Here is a 14,903-nt window from a genome sequence, read left to right on the forward strand (position 1 = left end):
TGTTTTCTGTTTTATTATATTTAAAAATGTAATATATTCCTGTGATGGCAAAGCTGAATTTTCAGCATCACGAGTCAGTGTCACATGATCCTTCAGAAATCATTCTAATAAATTATTTGAAGTCAAAATATTTTGTAACATTATAAATGTCTGTGAATTTTGATCCTTGCTGAATTAACTTTCAATGTAAAAAAAAAACAAAAAAAACGGACATTGCCTCAAATAAGGATAGTCCTATTTACATGATAGAAAAGGCTCCGATGATGCGTTTGATGGACAGGTATATGTGTATGATCTTTTTAAGGGTGTAAATCAAGCTGGGTTCATTCAAAATTGTGTGGGGAAAATGGCAGTTTGGAACCCTGGGGTCTGAAAGCACTGAACCCGTCTGACTGGTCAGTGGTTTTCTTTGAGGTATATGAGTTGATGAATAAAGATGATGTGGTGAGGTTAAAACTGAATGCTAAATAGAAGTTTTCCCCAGTGCTGTAGATTGAGGGTTGTGTTATTCTGCCCATGCAGTGTTAAGATATACAATCTGTGATCCTCAGCACACCCCAAACCACCTGTCTTTACTGTAGTAAGTGAGGTCAGGCAAGTTTACACACACACCCACAGTGAGAGAAAAACTGTCCACATGCAAAATAGCAGCACACATTTACTTTAGTTTTCCAGCAAGTAAGTTACAAATGCACACCATTACGCACAAGCTTCATGAAAACCACATGCTACTTTTCCATAATTCCACTATAAAGCTCAGACCCCCTCCATGTTAAAACAGTTTCTTTTTGATGACTAATCTGTAGCTTACAGAAAAGTCTCTGCCTCGGCAACATCTCCTCTGTACTCCCATATGTTTAGTGTTTTACTCATTGAAAAAGGCTTTTCTTTTCCTCTTAACTAGGCCTCTGCTTCTAGTTTGAAATTTAGCTTTACACATGCCTATTTCATGGTTCATTTGTCCACACATTTAGGCTGGGCAGCTTTGATCTCATGAAAGGACTTCAACTCCCATGAGACTTTGTACACCGTTTTGTGGCAGATTGACTCAATCGAGTTGTAATGGCCGTGGTTCCCATGAGCCCCTAAAGTGTAGTCCGGTTCCCCGCGGCAAGGTGAAATGCAGAGGTTTTATGGAGGTCGGTGACTGTGGAACAGGTGTGGGTTGTTATGAGGTGGATGTCTGGTGGGATGGTCACATGGCTTAAATAGACACAAGTGTGTGACTGGATGGCCATGGCCGTAACTAAAGTATAAGATAAATGAGAGTGCTGGGGAAAGAGGGATCAGGAGAAAGCCATTCTGCTCAGTTTCATCTGTGATCGTGGTCCAGATGCACATCTGGGGTCCAGACAGCTAGCCGCATGTGTTTTCTGAGCTTTACTTTGCCTCCTGTTTTTGTGATTCTCTCTTCCTCTGTTCTGTTGTTTATTGGTGTTGGGATAATATCTCACAGGCATTCATGCAGTGTCACGATAAAGTGTGATGTCTGTGTGTTTGTGTATACGCTACATTGCAAGTTAATAAAAAAAGACTAGAAGTAATTTAAACAATCAGCCCTTTTTCCAGCATCCTATAAAATAAAAATAACAAGGCTGTTGACAAGATTGCATTTGTGTGTTACGTGTTTCTGTCTAAAGGGTTGAAAAGGCAGTGTTAAACTATAGTGGATTAGGATTTAAAAATAAAAAGGAATCAATTATTAATTTATTCAAAAATAAAAATGAAAAACAATAACATTTCAAATAGGGGTGCACCGATCCGACTTTTTCAGTCCCGATACCGATACCGATGCCTGGGCTTTGTGTATCTGTCGATACCCGATACCGATCCGATACTATAGTTGAATTAATAATAAACTGTATACCTTCCACCTTCCACCTTCCTTGAAGAGACTAAAGGCACCAGACTTTACTAACTAAACATAACTAAGACAAAATAACAGATGTATGTAATGTGTTGTATTCTTATTTATTTAAAAAACAACTGTGCATTCAAATCGAAAATGGAATATAATCAAACTTCTTTAAATAAATGTAAAAAAAATCAAATTAACATGTAGCGGTGGAAACAAAAAAACTGTGTTTCCAAAAATTGTAAACATGTAAAAATATAAAGTGCAAAGTCCTGCAACAGGAATTTAAAATGCAACATAGCAGCTGAACCTGAGAATAAAAAAATAAAAAGTTGGTCGAACAACAACTTGATCACACATACAAATAATAATAATCAAACATTGTAATGTGTGTCACACCACCATCACAAACATGACCTGTGAAGGCTCACTTAATCAGGAATGGCAAATTTAAATGTCAATTTTAATGATCATTATGTTTCATATTTTAAAAAATGAAAACAAAAAGAAGCAGGGTTGTGTTTTATATTTCGTGTTGTTATTATGCAGTAAAGATAATCAATGTACGCGTTTGCCTGAACCATTTATGTGGCCATTAATATGTTTAAGATTTTTTTTTTTTAAATGAAAAGAGGCAGAGTGGTGTTGTATAACATACTTCGTTTTATTTTTGGCTAAAATATACATAAAGAGATTACCGGAGTAGCCAGAGCGAGCTGAGTGACGCGATCAAGAACGCATGCTGTTCCATTTGCAGAATAACAGGACTCGCGTCCTCTCGTCCTCGGGAGTTTGTTCTCCTGAGTCGAACTTGGCAAGTCCGAACTACCAAGGAGGACGCAAGTCCGAAGTTTGCGTACTTGGTATTGAGAAACGGCCTCTGGCTCGCTCCATGTTGCTTCTAGCATGCGACACGCGTGAAGCTGACGAATGACGTAGGTTCTGCTGCGACGACGAGAGAAAAAAAAAAAAAAAAAAAACCTGGATCGGCCCGTGGATCTGTTATTTTTTCCGATCCCCGATCCAGCTATTTTATCAGTATCGCGGCCGATATCCGATCCTAATATCGGATCGGTGCACCCCTAATTTCAAATGTTTATTTTACTATTAGTTCAGTTAAGCAATAAAATAATACATTAATGTCATTTTTAAATATCAAATCAATGAAATTTCAACTGAATTTTAAGTAGGCATCATTTCAGATCGCACAATTCAGTGTGAAATGAATAGAAATGGTATTCTGTATGACAAAATATTTGGCAAACGTGATAAATCAATATTTCTCCAAATATGCGCACCTTTGGACTAAGAGCCCTAACGGACGCTGTCTAGTGCATCTAGCCTATGTGAACACAAATAAACCGAAGCAGGCGTGAGAGAATTCATATGCGTGATGATATTCTATTCAAAATAGAAAAAATTACAGATAAAATATTTTAAGAAATTAAGAAATGAACGTCACTGCAACCCAGTTTTATCATAAACAGTGGTAAAATTTCGAAGCTTGAGTCTTTAATCGTTCTAATGATACTCAGTTTGTCCCGAGCAAGTAGGTGCGGTGTGATGTTTTAAAATGCAGTGAATGTTGAACAACAATAATCTGGGGCCGTCTGTTATATATCTTAAGTTTGCACATGAAGGGGTTAAATATCATTTGTTTTCTATGAGCTATTTTTCCCTCTCAGAGTGCGTGAAAGCAAATGTTGTTTTCTAACATTATGCCATGAAACTTCTGCATCTCGCCACCTCCCCATCTCTCATTTCTGTGTTCTGCTATGAAAGTGACAGCAAGAACTGTGAATCTTCTGCAGATGTTGCCATGGAAACTTTATACCCCATTTAAATTTTGATCATCGGAGAACACTACTCATTTACTGGATATAAAGGTCAAGGGTTGAATGTAGAAGGACAGGACAACAAGTACATGTCTAACCTGATTAGCTCTCTAACTGTTTTTCCCCCCTCCCTCTCTCTCTCTCTCTCTCTCTCTCTCTCTCTCTCTCTCTCTCTCTCTCTCTCTCTCTCTCTCTCTCTCTCTCTCTCTCTCTCTCTCTCTCTCTCTCTCTCTCTCTCTCTCTCTCTCTCTCTCTCTCTCTCTGATCTAACGTGAACACTGTTCTTTCCGTTCCTCATCAAGGTCTTGCTGCAGTCTGATGAACTTTTGCTCCTTACTGGGTTCATGACAGACTAAAATCATTGCTGCAGATGAATATTTGTTTCCTTCGCCTGGTTAAACCTGATGTTTTGCTATTCAGCCCTGCATTGACTGAATCAATTTCACTCCTTCCCTCAGTCGTAAGCGCCCACTCAGCATCCTCCACACCTGATCTATCATCCTTTACAAAGTAATTATCCACTAAAGCTTCAGCAGGGATGCCCGTTAGTCTTGAGGTGAAAAGTATGAGGCTTCAGCAGCAGCTGTGGGTGGGAGTCCATTTTTAGCTGAGGACACAGATGAGGGACAGGTCAGGTCATTTCCCAGTGGTCATAAACAGAGCCATTAGCAGCCCATTTCAGCTAATGTAGCCGTAATGAAAACAACATGGACGCCACACGCACAAACTCCTGTCAATTGCACGGCGTCATCTCCATTTGGTGATTCTGATTGTGCTAGGGTTATGAGGGAAGCACTAAAGTGTGATGGATGGGTTTGATTGCTTGTGCCCCTTGGGAGTTGTCCTCTTTTTCCTGTCATCTTTGTCAGTGTTGAGGGATTTCTTAAGCTAAATGATCTACATGTAGATGGGGGTCAGATGGTCTCCTGCCTTACCAAACCTCCCCCAAACTCCTATAACAGCTTTTTTCTAAATCATCAGGGAAACATTGCACTGCCCTTCTTCTACGCACTGTGTACATTTTAATGCACCCTCTATAACTCCAAACACGCACTGATTCATTTGATGTGTGGGGTGTCTGTTTGGTATTGCACCCCAGCTGGTGTAACCTTTTTTTAATTACTTTCTCATTGTAATTTTGCCTTTAACATCGACTCTTAGCACTGCTTTAATAGATCATCAACTGTGACTAAAATAAAACGAAGCAACACCAGCTGCGATGTCCGATTCATGAACGAATGATTGTTATGAATCTTCTTGTTAAGGAGACAGTCACAAAGAAGATTGTAAACTGATTGTAAAACGTAATTTTTCAGTTATGCCTGATTCAGATGAACTGGGAACCACTACTTTGATAATACTTTAGGATTGTGAGACTTCAATCCGTTCACTGATTTGTTGTTCATATGACCTATAATTGAAGATATATCTCCACAACAGAGTTTTGTTTTAATTAATAATTAACTGGTGTTTGAGCAAATTTATACTAAATAAATAAAATTGTATAAATTAAACTTTATATAAATTAAATTGTCATCTTAATCTATATACTGAAATGTTTATTTATTATGTAATTAAAGTGACAAGAAGTCAAGTAAAATAATTTATTTGCCTGTTCACACCAAGGACGATAACTATAAACATATTGCTCTACAAATCACTCTGAATATAAAAGAATATCGGAGTCCACACCACATCTCAAATGATGATAATGGTACAGAGAAACAATATATTTGGAATTACTTTCAGAACAATTTCTTCCAGCTGATGAACGTAGACAGCCAATCAGAATCCATTCGGTTTTAAAACGCTCAAGCGTTTAAAGCGGCAGACAACAGAACTGCAGCATGCGCTTATATTAAACAGAACAAAATAGGCCGCTGATGTGAATGCTAATATAGAAATCGTTATAGTTATCTTTACAGTGTTCATTCTTGGTGTGAACGAGCCTTAGTTAACTGTTTCATTGTAGTGGCTCTCTAGTCATTTCTTTACTCTGGAGCCCTGCCAACCTGTCCAAAACATGATCTAGACACTGATGGGTCACAGATGAAATGGGTGTGAATTGAAAGTGAATGAACGAGGAATACGTGGGTGGCTAGAAAAAGTCTTACCCAAGTGAGCTAAAAGGATGTATGGTATGACATTAGATTGCCTCTAACAGTGATTTAGAGACGGTCGGGATGTTTGTGGATATTAGAGTCTTAATAGTGATTGATGGCTTGTTGACTTGGAGAGCTCATTAGTATTGGATTACACATTTCTCATTAGTGGTCTATTAGGCACATCTAGCTGTCACACATTGACAAATTATAGGCAGGTTACACTCCACTAAGAAACGTCAAACATCGCCGCCAGCCAAATTGTGTGATGAAATCTAAAGAACAGATCCCCTGTTTATTTAGTTTTTTTTTGCTCTCAGTTTTTTATTAAATTTATCACTACCAATAGTCGTGGCCTAGTGGTTAGCACATGTATTTCGACATATTGTGATGTAATTTTGTTTTCCAGTTCTACTTTATCCACCCTTTTTATTGGGGAGTGGTTAAATATCTGTGCTAGTAACCTAAAGGTTATAGAATCAAACCCCACATAAAATGACCAGAGAATGGTTACCATTTTGCCCTTGAGCTAGACATTTAACAATGATATAAGGGGTGGGACTGGGAATCTTATGGCACTTTGGATTCAGTTCAGAGTCCAATAGTTCTTGATTCATCTCAATTTTTCAGTAACAGCTTAGTCCTGGAAATCTTTGACATGAATAAGCCAAGTTCACACTGCACGATTTTGGCCACTAATTTATCATCTAATTTGAAACGATTGGACCAAAGTCCAATAGGGGGAAAAAAACCTAAAGGAATGCCTACTAGTGACAGCATGACAACTTCTACCAATTTGATTGGTGCAGTGAAATAGTTGCAAATTTCCATGCTTGAGGGAATCCCATATCGTGGTGAACTGTAGTCACTGTAAAGCATCTGCTAAATGAAAAATCACTTGTAATTGTCAGTTAGAGAGGATGAAATCAGCATGCCTGCCCTCTGTGAACCACCAAAGGTTTGTATCTTGTTACTAGGTATTTTTAGGTATCTTGTTTACATTATAATCTCATTTGCTTCAGCACTTTAAAGAATAAAGGTGTTGTTGTTTTTCCCTGCAGTGAGAGAAGTTTAGCACAGTTGTGCAGCGCTGAGTAATTTCATGTCCACTGGACATTATTTTTATAATATCCTGTAGTTCTCATCATGTTCTTTAGATCCTTAGTGAGACAGACTGGTGTTTATCCCTCCAGTCTCATATAAGAGTTCTTGGACCAGAATGAGTTTTGAGATCAGAAAACCTCAAAGACTGCAAGTGGGCACAATTTTCTTTGAGATTCATGTAACTTTAACAAACGGGCAAGCGTACACACGCACACCTTCAGTGCTCTGTTTGGACTGGATAAAAGCCTGAATGTTCTTTAATGTCAGTCCAGTTCAAGCAATCTCTAGTACCCTTCGTTTTCACACGCAAGGCTTGGACCGGAAAAACACACACCGGCCATCCTAAAATTCTTTTGATCAAACTCTTTCTCTTTTCCTCCTTTTCCTTCTTACCGTCCTACCCTTTTTGTCTCTTTTCCTTCCATCTTATCCCTTGTTCTTTCATGTCTTTCCTCTTTTCTCACTCTTTCTGTCTGTTTCATGCTCTAAGCTGTGCAAAGTGGGTAAATCTCCTGATCTGCTGACAGCTGCCTTTGAGAGAGGCCAGCAGAAGGGGGTTCGAAGAGTGCACAGAGGTGCACAGACGGATGGAGCTTTGATTTCTGAGTTGTTCGAGTCGGATTTTGGCACAGAGTTACATTACATCAAATAAAGCTGTCGGTCCAAATTACATAGAATTGTGAGCAAATAACATTTCTTAGTTTAATCTTTATTTCCTTTTTGGTTTGTTTTTTAAGTTTGAAGAAAGGATGTGGTTTCTGAACGGTCAGTTTGCCCTCTAGTTAGTCGTCTCGTTGTCTGGCTTGACCGTCTGTCCTCTCTGTGGTGAGTGCTGCTTAGTCACTGTCTGATCCTACTCTGGGCTGAAAGTACCGCATCAGTCTCTCTCTCTCTTTGTTTTCCCTTGTTTTCTTTCTTTCTTTCTTTCTTTCTTTTTCTCAATCTGCCTTTCTACCTTCCTTCCTTCCTTCCTTCCTTCCTTCCTTCCTTCCTTCCTTTTTTACAATTGTTCCTTTATTCCTTCCCACCTAAGTACCTGCCTACCTGCATACCATCTAATTTTTTGTCCATCCTTTCTTCCTTCCTTCCTTTTTACAATTGTTCCTTTATTCCTACCCACCCAAATACATGCCAACCTGTATACCATCTTCTTTTCTTTCCATTAGGGCTGCACAATTAATCGAATTTCTAATCACGATTACGGATGCCACGATTACGTAATCGTGCAAAGCCACGATTGAAAAAAAAAAAGTCCACTTACATTATTGTGTGTGCTTAAGAGGTGTGTTTAGAGAATGTTACTTTGTGAGAGGCGAATCATTAGCCTGACTACATCAGACTTCGTACTTCTGCTCAATTTCAGTTCGCTTCTGTACTCAGTCTGAGATAGCGACCGTTTTCCCCGTTTTCCTCCAGCCTCAAAACAGCTGGCCAATCAACGAACAGAGGGCGGGCTGAGAGCCGTGACGTAGACGCTGATTGTACCGTGGATGCGTAGATTTACTACATAATCTGCAAAAGTCGTTCACAGCCATGTTCACTCCGGTATTTCGCTCGATGGTTTTGTTTTCGCATCATACATGTGTTTACAGTGGAAGTTAGATTCGGCTGAGCATGCACATAACACACGCCATTACCAAACGTTATGTGATTGGCTTACAGGTAACCAATGATTTTAAACTTCAGACAAGCGACCCCCGCGAGAAAGAAAACGTTTTTCAATTATGCCATGCCAGACTCTGTCTACGAAGCAAAGCGAAGTAGCAGAGTTTGGTATTACCAGGCTAGCGAATCATAACTATTTCAGAGAACCCAGCACAATACGAACTGACAGTGACGTAAGTGTATGCTGAAATAAAAAATCTCTCACATCAGTTTCCATGTTTCATTAACAGTTCTTTTTAGTATTGTGTGGGGTTTCCGTAACCCCAAAATGCCATTTTATTCTCACTTTGGGATATATTGTTTATTTTTTATTGACTGTGGTGGCTTATACCAACATTGTATTAACAAAAACTAGTTTGGGACTGCTATTTAAAAGCCTTACCTCATAGGCCTACTGTTTATTTGTCAGTATTAGTCATATTCTTACAGTTTGTGTGTATGTTAAGTAAAGGGGGACAGTACTTATGCCTATACCTTTCCAATACCTTTATGTCTTTCATGGTTATTTTCTGATTCTCTTTGTTATTGGTGTTGTGATTATCATTCTCCTCACTATGGGCATGAGATACATGCTACAGTGGAGGAAGCCCATTGCGCTTTATGTTGTGTGGTTGGAGGGGGTCCTCTTGGACAGAGGGCCTCTCTCTTGAACAGTTTGCCTGAAAAGGGCTCATTCAGTTGAGCAGGACTGCGTCTGCCTCCTCCTCCCTCTTTCTGGCTGTGGATCATTGTCAGGCTTGAAAGGAGCTTTGACCGGTTCCAGACGACTGGTTCTGCACCATAAAACTCCACACACATTGATAAATGGGCTTGCCCCACAACATTTTGAATCCATTGGCATATCCCAGGGTATTTTGGGATTGTCAGACAAGGAGGCAGTCAGTAAGTTAAGCAACACAAACGGTGCAAGGAAGACAGAAAAAGCAGCCCGGCACAGTCAAACAGAGAGACAAGGCAACAAGGTCAGGCTGAAAGAGAAGCCAGACAGACTTATCACTCTTATACAGCACAAAAGCTATCATTGAGCTTATGTTAGCATTTTGACTTTGTGTATAGCTGAGCAAAGTGTGGTTCTTTTATTTCTTTTCATATTGCAGATGTCAATGTTAAGGATAGTGTGTGAAAGGCTCCAAAGATAGCAGTGTATACGTTTTAAAAAACTTGCAGCCAAGGGTTTATTATAGAATCGCTGTTTTCACTTTACACTCCTCCACTCCACACATCGTCACGCTCTATGAAAGCTGGCTGTGGTTATCATGGTCACCCTTCGCCTGTCCTATGAGTTTGAAAAATGAATGTGCTTTTGAGTGCTGATCTTGCATTATCCATGAATCCAAGTTACTTTGGATACCCTGAACTTTCACTTTTAGTAATCCTCCTCCTTTATTTCTCTTTACTACAGGGAGTACCTCAGCTACCCTGTGCCAAGGCCTTATACAACTATGATGGCAAAGAACCCGGAGATCTCAAGTTCAGCAAGGGTGACATCATCATCCTGCGCCGGCAGGTGGATGAAAACTGGTACCATGGAGAGATGGGCGGAGTTCATGGATTCTTCCCCACCAACTTTGTCCAGGTCATCAAACCTCTCCCACAGCCGCCTCCTCAATGCAAGGCCCTGTATGACTTTGAGCTGAAAGACAAGGAGGCTGACAAGGACTGCTTGCCATTCTCAAAGGTGCTGAACATTTGTAAAGACTTCGAAATTAGTCTTTACTCTCCCATTCAAATACACACACCCATCCACAAGTTCATAAAGAAATATGGTAACACTTTACAAGTCAATTCATTAGAATTAGTTAATGCATTAGATATTCTTAGTTTGAATGGAAAAAGAAGCATGAGCATTCTTCAGAATTTCTCCTTATGTTCCACTAGTGAAAACAAATAGTGACTAATTTTAAGGGTGAACGAACAGCACTGCTATAATGTTGCAGAGACAAAAAGAAACATTTTCTTCTGCTTACAACATAAGTGTGCAAGTTACCCTCTAGCTATTTGTGTTTTGGATAGATTTTTGTAAAAAAAAAAAAAAAAAAAAAAAATGCCTGGCTTTCATTCATGCCTTCGAGTTGCACATTTTTAATGAACTTTTTAACAAATTGCTGTGAAGGCTTGTGGCTGAATAACAAGGATCCGGTTTTATTCCGTCTACCCTCAGGATGATATTCTTACTGTGATTCGTCGTGTGGATGAGAACTGGGCGGAAGGCATGCTGGGAGATAAGATTGGCATCTTCCCCATATCTTATGTAGAGGTGAGTCATATCAGTGCATTTAAAACTTTCATTGCTTCCTGACATTTTCACATTTAATGTTTTTATATTTAGATGTTGTACTCTTCAGCATGACTTTAGTCTTGGAAACCTTCAAACAATTCTCCACCCTTTAAAGAGTTTGCTTTCAAAAGCATTAGTTGTTGCCATTTTTGTCACATGACATCCTGTTCATTTGGCCAGTTCTTCATCCCCACCATTTCTTTGTTTCTGCTCTTGTTGAAACCCACAGCTCTTTAAGCATGCAGATCTCAGAGAGCTCTCAAATTGGTGCTAATTATTTGAGCTGTATTGAATTCTCATCAGCCTCAAATCTCAAAACACCAACAGCCTTGTGTCTCTTAATCAGACATGCACAATTTTAAAACACTGCTCTCTTTAATCACTCAACCTCAAACAAGAATAGCCCCAATTATCGTGGCCAACTTCATGTGCGCTCCTGAAAGTCGCAGCATCTCAGTTCTCGAAACACTTCTCATCTTTACTCCCATAAACATAGACAACAACCTTTATGAACCCTGGCAGAGCCAGCGTGAGCTCTGCCAGCCACGTGTCTAACCTGTGGGAAAAAATAACCATCAAAAGACATTCAAAAATAGCTTCTGTCAGAATGGTGCTTCTTGAATTGCATCTCTCTCACTCAGAGCGAGAGGACGAGGGAAAAGAGGGGCGGAGGCTTCGAGCTTACACAAAAGCCTTGGCAATTTTCACTAAACCAGACTTTTTCCAAGTGAATGCTTTTGAGAAAGTAATCTCTGATACCAGTGACATCAAAAGTGACATTCACTCAGGTACTTGAGATAGAGTAAAAGGGGGAAAAGCTTTTTCTGTTCCCATGTCACCTGCCACCGTAAATTTATGTTTTCAAAGTGACTTTGAAATGGAATCAGGCATGTGTCTTTTAGTGGCTGTCATATATGGACAATTTTATGTCTACCTGAGTTTGCAAGGTCAGCACTAAGTTATGATGAGCTGATCTTGAAGTTATTACATTATATTACCATTCATGCTTGGTGAACCATAAGTTGCAGCCCTGTATTGTTTTTGATTCTAGGATTTGCTGTAGCTTTGGGTCTAATATCATTTGCTCTACTAGTCAATTCATTATCATTTATTATTATTATTTTCATTTTTCATTGTTTAGAAGTGACCCAAAATATTTTATTATATTTACTTATAATCAAATGTTTTATATTATTATTATTATTATATTATCTTTTAATTATCATTATTTTAGCTTTTTCTTTGTCATTATCCTTTGCTTAGATTACAGCTCTGCACACACTGGTTGTTCTCTGAGCTAACTTTATCCAAGAATGCTTTTAAATATTTTTGAAGTTGGCTTGTATGCTGGACACTTATCGACTGCTTTCCTTCTCTAGGCGGTCAAACTCATGTATTTCAATTTAGTTTTTTATTAAAATTTTAGTTTAGTAAAGAAATTCATATGTAGGCACAATTTATGTTTGCCTATGAAACTTATTTCAAGCATTTTACTGTAAGCCTTGAGATCAAAAGGGTTTGTAAAGTCATGAGAAACATCAAGCGTGTTTCCAGACTTTTGACTGTTAGTGTATCTATGCTAATTCCACTCCTGCTGTTTTGAGCATGAGGTCTAATTTCTCGCCAATGTACCTATCTCATATGGTTTCATTTATGAATACTTTTACAAATCAGATTATGTTTGAATAAATTAATAAATTCCAAGAATGCATTGAGCACTCTACGTCTGTATTCACTATCTATAGCAGCGTTTAATCAATCTTTATGCCCTAGATCAGCTGAATTCAGAATGTAGGGTTCTTCATATGAGTGGTCTGATTGGCTTCTCTCATTTGTGCAGAGTGAGTTTCTCGGGGCAATGTGTGTTACTCTGTCATTAGCTGGAGACTCTCTGCTTGTATGCCTTTGATTTCAGTTTCACATGAAATCAGACATGGCCTGGAGTCCCATCACATCACACCCACCACCCCACATACTGTACACCAACGAGTCTTTGAACTTTTCCATCACTTTTTACTAGTGGTGCAACAGATCAAAAAACTCACGGTTCAGATCATATTGCGGTTTTTGAGTCATGGATCGGATCGATTTTCAGATCAAAAGGGGGGTGGGGGTTCATTTATTACATAAAGCCCACTTTCAGTACTTTGTAGGGACTTCCTATGAATTCCTGAAGGACAAATTCCAATCCCTGTTTACATTCTTGGTTTTACTTGGATATATGTCACAATAGGGAAGAAAAGACTATAGCAACTTCTGTACCTTTCTGTGTACTCCTGTTTCTTTCATTCTCTACAACTCCTCGTTAGATTACATATAAAGAAAGTGTGAGAACTGTGGCCTAGCAGTTAATTCATGTGACATTGAGCCTTGGTGCTCATACGGGCACTGTTAGTTGAATCTGGCTCTCAATGTTTCCAAAAGGCCAAAAATAGGTACAATAATAATAGCATGTGGAGTAAAGTATTATTTCTGTTTACTCTCTCTTCTACTTTCAGTTTAACAGTGCAGCTCGACAGCTCATAGAACTGGACAAGCCATCTGAAGGTGGAGGAGACTCCAGTGAAGGGCCATCGTCCTCTTCCTCGGGCCCCCAGGCCAACGGCTCCCAGAAAGCTACTGGGGAGAAGAAGAATAGTAAAAAGCGGCACTCCTTCACCTCCCTAACTATGTCCCATAAGCCTTGCCTGGCCCCTCCACCTCAGAGACACTCCATGGAGATCAGCGGGCCGGTTCTGATCAGCTCCTCCAACCCCACAGCTGCGGCCCGGATCGGAGAGCTCAGCGGAGGCCTGTCCTCCAGCGCACCTTCACAGGTGAGAGATGATGGATGGATTGGCACTCATGCAGCATATCAGACCACCATATAGCCTTGTGATGGATGGAGAGATTTGGTGATAGGGAAACAGAGGATGGATGTGCAGGATAGAAAGGAGAGGAAGATAATGAGAAAACACGATTATTATTCCAGCATGACAATAGCTGACCTCTAAATGTTCTGTTCCTCATCCACTCTTCCTCTCTCCATGTTATATATAGATTAGAACTCATACTGAGTGGAGGTAAGGACATCATCTCTCACTGAGGATGAGCTTCTCAGCTGTGGCCATGGTTACACAGCCTGATAAGTTCACACGCACACACACACCTAAAACAACAAGACTTTTTCATATTCTGGGAGGAGATATTAATTGTCTGTCGTTATCTTCATTAGATAGCACTGTTGTTGGTATGTTTGATTATGGTACTGTTAGTATATTTTGTATCATAAAAATTAATTTATTGTAGGGCTGGTGAATAAAATATGCTGCGCTATATCCAATTGCCCACGATCTCTCTTTAAAGGTGATCTGTGCACTTTTGTATGTTGCTCTAAAATCGCTTCAGCTGAAAATCAATAATTGTCGAGTAACCGTGAAATAGAGGGAATGTGCAACAATGGTTAAGTACCAATTGGTAAATTTGACAAATAACTTCAAATAATAGCTTGAAGGGGAAGGAAAGTGAGCATCGAGTCAGGCATCCCACCCACACTCCAGAGCTCTGATGCTTGTCCACCGCAGCTTACTGTTCTCCCCTGTTCTGTCACCAGTTACTCCCTCTCATTCCACACTGTCCAACATGCTGTCCGAGCGTTTGAGAGCACTGATGCGTGACAGCGCTCCACCACATCAAACACTCCCACCACTTGCTCGCAGAGGTTACCGCAGCAACCCTGGAATGACAGTCACTCACAGCTGTTCCGCTGGTTGCCGAGCAATGCTGTCTCTAAGGAGATGGCAGACAGACTTGTCATTTCATGTGATGTTCTGGGGTGGGTGGGGGGAGTTCTAGGAAATTTCCCGGAATGTGGCTTTTCCCCCTCTACTTAAAAAGACCAATTAAAATGTAACAGTCAGATCCATGACCTAGCTTAGTCTTTCCTAACGTTAATAAAATAGCAAAACTAGTGTACTTGAACATTAAAATAGTCTGGAAACATTAAAAAATGCATTTGTAACGGTGCTACAGACAAAGCTGTCATTTCAGTTAATGATTTAGAATTTATTTTCCGTTCAAAAATA

The 14,903-nt window shown here is 39.6% G+C and overlaps 1 protein-coding gene across 1 annotated transcript in view; it reads left to right on the forward strand.

Annotated features, from left to right (window-relative positions):
• The window catches only part of sh3rf1 (SH3 domain containing ring finger 1), a 49,881-nt gene that overhangs the window by 17,767 nt on the left and 17,211 nt on the right, over positions 1-14,903 (forward strand). The window contains exons 3-5 of the mRNA XM_081379038.1: positions 9,964-10,239; positions 10,723-10,818; positions 13,338-13,655. Coding sequence (XP_081235164.1) covers positions 9,964-10,239; positions 10,723-10,818; positions 13,338-13,655 — 690 coding nt within the window. The remainder of the gene's footprint in view (positions 1-9,963; positions 10,240-10,722; positions 10,819-13,337; positions 13,656-14,903) is intronic.

This window comes from Scardinius erythrophthalmus (assembly GCF_964197995.2).
Source record: "Scardinius erythrophthalmus genome assembly, chromosome: 11".
Lineage (NCBI taxonomy): Eukaryota > Metazoa > Chordata > Actinopteri > Cypriniformes > Leuciscidae > Scardinius > Scardinius erythrophthalmus.